We start from the raw sequence: 6898 nt of genomic DNA, 5'->3' as shown, positions 1-6898 counted from the left end.
GAGGAGCATAGATAAGGTGAATGGTCGCAATCTTTTCCCCAGTATAGGGAAGTCTAAAACTAGAGGGTGTAGGTTTAAGATGAGAGGCAAAAGATTTAAAGGGGACCTGTGGAGCAAGTTATTCCACCAAGGGTGTGTGGGTATATGGAACAAGCTACCAGAAGAAGTGATAAAGGTGGGTACCATTACAATTTTGGAAGCCATTTGGACAGGTACAAGGATAGGAAAGGTTTAGAGGGATATGGGCCAAGTGCAAGCAAATGGGACTACCTTAGGTGGGCACCTTGGTTGGTATGGACATGTTGGGCCAAATGGACTGTTTCTGTGCAGTATAACACCATGACCTTATGACTCTATGTAAAAAACTTTATGACAGCATAGATAGGGTAGTAGTCAAAATCTTTCTCCAGTGGTAGGGGTATCAAAAACAAGAAGGCATAGGTTTAAGGAGAGATGAAGGAATTTTAAAGGGGATCTGAAGAGTAAGTTTTTTACACAGGGAGTAGTCGATATCTGGAGCGTGCTGCCAGAGCAGGTGATGTAATCCCCTTACCCATCACTTCTACACCTGCTCTGTTACCTGCAAGATTCCAAACGCTTGGACTGAAAAGTGTTGAATAGTTTACTTTCTCCACTCCAGATTCACCCCATCACTGGTGGTCATGTTTCATCCATCTAGTTTATAAACCTTGTTGTCCCCCTCCACTAAACCATTCTGTCATTGTACCCCCAAATCAGATTTAAGGCACACTTCACATGCCATGCTTTTAATAATTCTCCTAATATTAATGTCAGTGGCTTAGTGTGAATTTTTGACAGGTAAACCTTCTAGAAAGCACTTTAGAATGTTTACTCTACATTAAAGGTGCTATATAAATGCAAATTATTATTACTTTTCAGAAGAAGATGGAAGCCCTGTGGAGTGGGAACCAATCATTGGCTCTTAGTGTCATAGAGCATGGAAACAGATCCTTCTGTCCAACTCATCCATGCTCATCAAGTTGCCTAACTGAGCTGGTCCCATTTGCCTGCATATGGCCCCTTTCCTTCTAAACCTTTGCTATCCCTGTACCTGTCCAAATGTCTTTTAAATGCCACAATTGTACCCACTTCTACCACTTTCTCTGGCAGCTCATTCCATATATGTACCACCCTCTGTGTGAAAAGTTGCCCCTCGGGTCTCTTTTAAACCTTTCCATCTCACTTTAAACCTATGCCCTATAGTTTTGGACTCCCTTACCCAGGGGAAAAGAATGTGACCTTATCTATGCCCCTCATGATCTTATATACCTCTGTAAGGTCACCCCTCAGCCTGCTATGCTCCAGGGAAAAAAGTCTCACCCTATCCAGCCCCTTTCTTTATCACTTAAATTCTCCAGCCCCCCAGTACCATCCTCGTAAATCTTTTTTGCACCCTTTCCGGGTTAAGCTCTTATCTTGGATTTTTACTCCATGTCCAACTCCTAATATAAATATGAACTCAATCCCATGATATGGGTGGGGGGGGGGGGAAAAGTGGAGAGCCGGTTTAAAAAGCAAAATATGCACCTTGTGAATCTGATGTGCCATGCACGTGACTGAAACCTCGACTGTCCATTTCCCTCCGTAGAGGCTGCCTGACCTGCTGAGTTCCTCCAGCACCTTTTGTGTTGCTCCAGATTCCGGCATCTGCAGTCTCCTGGGTCTCCATTTTTCTCCCTCTCACTCCCCCTGCTGGTTAACTGCTGGTCAGCCAGCACGACTGCAACTTGTTGAACACAATGAATTGCATAACTCAATATGCCACACTCCCCCCACTTAGATTAAACTTCCCTTAATATGAATATACAGGTTATAACCACTCATCAACACAGAACACAATAGTTACCAACCCCAACACTGATGAAGGCTATTCAATCCCAGAACATGTTTGGTTCTTCTGCCCACTTATAAACCTTATTGTTAACTAACAAAGTAAAGTCAGATATGTCCAATTTAAAGGTCAAATTGCTTTGATGCCTTCCATTGTCGCACAGGGTGTCTTTGTTCTGGAATAATGTATGCTGGTGAGGCCGAGCGATCATTAACATGTGGAATTGTGGCGGTTAGTGTAATGCTTTACAGCACCAGCGACCCGGGTTCGATTCTGGCCGCTGTCTGTGAGGAGTTTGTATGTTCTCCCTGTGTCTGTGTGGGTTTCCTCCCACATTCCAAAGACTTACGGGTTAGGAGCTGTGGGCATGTTATGTTGGCGCCAGAAGCATGGCAACACGTACGGACTGCCCCCAGAACACTCTACGCAAAAGATGTATTTCACTGTGTGTTTCGATGTACGTGTGACTAATAAATATATCTCACAAGTAGGAACAGATTCTTCCATTTCCTTGTCTTGTTGAACTTGTGAAGTTTAGAGCTGGTCCTTGTGAACATGAACATACATGTGAGAGATATGAAAATTGATAAGGAGACCCTTCAGCCCATCAAGTCACTGCTGGCTCTCAGACTAATCCCATTCTCTTTTTTTTCCTGGTAACTTGATCTCTGTCACATGCCCATCAACTCCACCCCTATTTTCTTATCATCAATCCACACTGGAGGCAATTTACAGTGGCCAATTAACCTACAAATCAACACAACTTGAGGATGTAGGAATAAACTGGAGGACCTGGTGGAAACCCACACCATTACAGGGATGCATACAAACTCCACACAATCACAACTGGAGGCCAGGATCGAACCCAGATCCCTGAAGCTGTGAGGCAGCATTAACTGCACCTCCACCATGTGCCTTGCTGGCTTACCCCAGGCTTATTTCAGTACAGGCAGGCATTTTAATCAGCAGTTACAGAGGGTTTTATAGTGGATTGGTACCATACTGAGACAAAAATACCTTCAATATGTTATTGTAATATTTGTCCTTATTGTGAGATACATAAAAAGAGACTGACTCTCAGGATAGGGAGACACAATGGCTACATTTTTATTTGAATAAAAAGGGAAAATGCTGGAAACACTCAGCAGGTCAGGCAGCACCTGTGAGAAAAGAAACATGCAACGTTTCAGGTTGAAAACCCTTCATCAGAGATAGGAAAGAGAGAAACATTTATTTTAAGTTGGAGAGAATGTGGGGGAAGGCTGGAAGGGAAAAAGGAATACCTCTGATTGGATGAGGTCAGGTTGCCATGTAGATAAGCTGTTGATGAAGTAGTCATGGTTGATGTGCTAATGAGGGCTGTTTGAGAGAAATAACATGAACAAAGAAACTTCCCCTTTCTTCCAGTGGAGAAACACTCCAAGACTTTGTCTAAATAGCAAAAGGGATGTCTTGTCTGGTCAGTTCACAGCTTTCCAGTACACTAAGCTATTCCTATTTTTGCAATGAAAACAGAAAATATTGGAAATACACAGCAGGACAGGCTGCTTCTGTAGAGAAAGAGACATAGTTATCGTCTCAGCTGATAGGCCTTTCACCTTGTCAATTTTTGTTTGAATCATCTTGGTATGTTTTGTAAGATCAAAGGTGCTAGATAAAATGATTATTATAAACACTATCTATCCCCATTTCCACCTGCTCTTTGGAATGGGCGCACAGTGAAACCAGATGTCCATCCACAACAATACCCTTGTGCTGTGGCCATTTTCATTATTATTCATTCCCAGGTGGGAGAATTGCTGGCAAGTCCGCTATTTTGTTCATCCCTGGTTTCCTTAATGAAGTAACTTTCTTCACCACTTCCAAGGACAGTTAGCGGTGATTTCTGAAATGATTCAAAGCCATAGCATGCACATGATGCATTAAATCCAAATACTCAAGATTTTACATTTAATCATGGTTCAGTTCTATTGGTCATAAGCTTTTTTATGAAAGTGCACCTGCTCCTAAGTGCAATTTTATAGAACATAATTGTTTTTCAAAGCTAAAACTTGCATCAGAAGCTGTGACACAAGACTTTGTAGTTTAAGAGAAAATGAACTGTGCTGTATTCTTTCACAGTCCAAAAGGCAAAAAGTGCAGTCACTGTTCGGTGACTGGAACTGGGATAATAAACATTTGACAGTTTCTACAGAGCTGTAGAAAAGAAAAGATCTTTCCATTTTATATAAGTGGCCAACAGATTTCAACAGGTATCATATGGTTCTGGGAAGATAAATAAGGAAAGAAGACTCTAAATGGGGTCAAGGAGCAAAGGGATGTTACAGTAGAAAAACACAAATCATTAAAGCAAGTGACATGTGTTACATAAGCTATAATTAAAACAAGCCAAAGGCCATGGTTTATTTGAAGGAAATTGAAATGTAAACTTGTACCAATCCTTATTCAGACTATGCCTTTGGAAATTCATCTTTTGGATGAAACAATAAACTGAAATCCCCTCTGCCTTATCAAATAGACATTCAAGATCCACTTGCACTATCTGTGAAGAAAGGGTTAATGTTGGCTTTGAGCTAACATTAACCCTCCCTTTGGGATATCAAAGGTCAAGATGAGTTCAATATGCAGATCCTCCGTCCTTTCAAAGTGGGACCCCAGTGCTTGGGATGGTGGCCTGAGAGAAGAGACTGATGTTGATTTACTTATCTTCCTGTCAATTTGGGGATATTGTGGAAACACCATTGGTGGTATCTTTCAAGTGCACTGAGATGCCTGTTGAGGAAGGCGTGGGTTCACTGCAACCTAGTAGACTACAAGTTTTGTGCCAGGAATGAATTCTTGATCGTCGAACACCCTTTTCCTCAACTAATCCAAGGTTGTGCTGACTCATTGAAAGTGACGGTGAATGATTTCTGCCTCTGCTAAGATGTGGCTCCTGAGACTGGAAAAGTGGTCCATGTTTTTCAGGGTGTTGTGCAGAGTGGAGAGGCTAGTAGAGGACCGTTGTCTTGGAAATATTAATCATAAGGCCTGTCTTGTACCTCAGTGAATGAGTCAACAATGCTTGAACCAAAGCCTCCGAGTGCATACAAATGCAAATGTCATCTACATACAGCCACTCAACTAGTCAGGTTCAGGCTACCTTATTCAGGAGTATAGACACTTTAGATTATATAGTATCCCATAAATTCTAATGAGCTCCAATCCCAGGGAAGTCTGTTGAATGTAAGGTGCAAGTTAAATCCGTGTCAGGAAAATGAGGTAATAGACCTATTGGTTAGTATCATGGTTTATAAGCCACTCATGAAACAAATATAAAATAGACATGTTTCTGTACACAGCCATACTTGAAGAAAGTGCTCCACGGTTCCTTCTGGTTATTGGAGTCAAAGGCATTTTCAACCTGGTCAGCTTATTAAACTTTGTCCCACAGTAACCCGGCTGTCTAACTTGCAGAAGGGAATCAGTCCTATTTGAATGCATGTATAATTTTTGACTATATGTTAAAAGATAGGAATAATTTCTTTCACCTCCTGGGCAGTGTTGCACTTGGAAGTTGGAACTAAAGTAAAATATCTTTCCAATTACAGTCATAGGCATCTGTCTTATCAGAAGCACTATTTGAACAACCTCTGAACAATCCCATTGTATCTGTTAAAAAGTCTTATGTTTAGTGCTAACTTTTTCAATTACCAATAGATTGTTTTTAAGATATTCTGCAATGCTGCACATTTACAGTCTCTCTTGACACAATTCAGCAAAAATAAATGAAATGCTGCCTGAATGTAACTAGGTATCAGGCATGTTGGGTAATGAATGACAAATGCGATTGGGCCAGTTTTGTGTTCTTGATCCCATTCAATTTCACCCCTTTTGTTTGCTGTTTGAAGACACAAAGTACGATTTTTCTGCTCTCTTTCCTTATACCTCAACAGGCACTTTCCTGACCATCAGGGCTGCCAAAATATATGAGGGGGCTTTAGAGGAATGGGTTCTCCTTTTGAAGTCTTTCACATAAACATGCTCGACCTGTGAACCACTGAAGCCACTATTTCACTGCTTCATATTTAATGCTGAAGAAATGATATAGGATGACACCAAGTTTCAATTATCAGGAAATGCTCCAAATTTAGACAAAAATAAACAATGTTATCAAGATGCACCCATGGAAAATAAAGGGTGATTCTAAGCCAAGAAACAATCTAGTGGAGGAACTCAGCAGGTCGAGCAGCATCTGTGGGGGGGTGGGGGGGGGGGGGGAAGAAATTGTCGACATTTTGGGTTGAAACCCTGCATCAGTTCAGCAGGAATTGGATGACACAATTAAAATAGATTCTTAAACTTTCTGGTCCTGTTCCCATACAAGTGCCTTAGGCTTTCCCCTTAACTTCTATTTTCTTCAACAAAGACCCAACTATGTCATAAGGATGCAAAAGCATTTTAAAAGGCAACTGATCAGGTTGCATGTTGTGACAACTCCCCTCAGCAAAAACATCTTGTTCAGAAGCTGAAGGCCTCTGAGATGAGTCTTAAGGTCTTTAATCTACTTCAAAGAACAGATGCACAAAATGTAGCAAATGGAGTGCTTCAAGGGCTCCCTCACCTCAGCTGGACTTCTGTGCTTTACTTACAATCATTATTATTAGATATTGCAATTCTCAGATGCTAGCTGAATTGGCAGCAAAGTTAGCTAAAATGTTCATTTTTTTCTACACAATATATCTGCTTCCATTTTACATGACATCTGCAGAAGCCAAGTAGTAGTATTGGAACTATATTAAGAGAACTGATTCCTACTTCTAACCCATTATTCAAAAGTTATATTGGTACTTAAAAAGCCTTATGTAATGATGATGTTAATCCAGGACAAGTACAAAGGATGCAAGCTACACAACAGTTCTAAAGTTAAGATTTCAATTCAAAGTTGCTTCATTCCACATATCCAATTCCATCTTTTCTATTCTCTGCAGATTATTCAAATTTCTGTTTGTGCTATTTGTGCGTAGATGACAGATGAATCATCTTCCTTTGAAGAGACCAGGTTCT

The 6898-nt window shown here is 40.9% G+C and overlaps 1 protein-coding gene across 7 annotated transcripts in view; it reads right to left on the bottom strand.

Annotated features, from left to right (window-relative positions):
- Positions 1-2935: 2935 nt before the first annotated feature.
- The window catches only part of LOC127570084 (uncharacterized), a 53056-nt gene continuing 49093 nt past the window's right edge, over positions 2936-6898 (bottom strand). For all 7 annotated transcript variants that reach the window (XM_052015355.1, XM_052015360.1, XM_052015356.1 and 4 more), the window contains one exon: positions 2936-6896. In XM_052015355.1, the coding sequence (XP_051871315.1) occupies positions 6828-6896 (69 nt within the window). In that variant the 3' untranslated portion in view covers positions 2936-6827. The remainder of the gene's footprint in view (positions 6897-6898) is intronic.

This window comes from Pristis pectinata, chromosome 4, assembly GCF_009764475.1.
Source record: "Pristis pectinata isolate sPriPec2 chromosome 4, sPriPec2.1.pri, whole genome shotgun sequence".
In the NCBI taxonomy this organism is placed as follows: domain Eukaryota; kingdom Metazoa; phylum Chordata; class Chondrichthyes; order Rhinopristiformes; family Pristidae; genus Pristis; species Pristis pectinata.
This window is presented reverse-complemented; position numbering and strand designations above follow the sequence as displayed.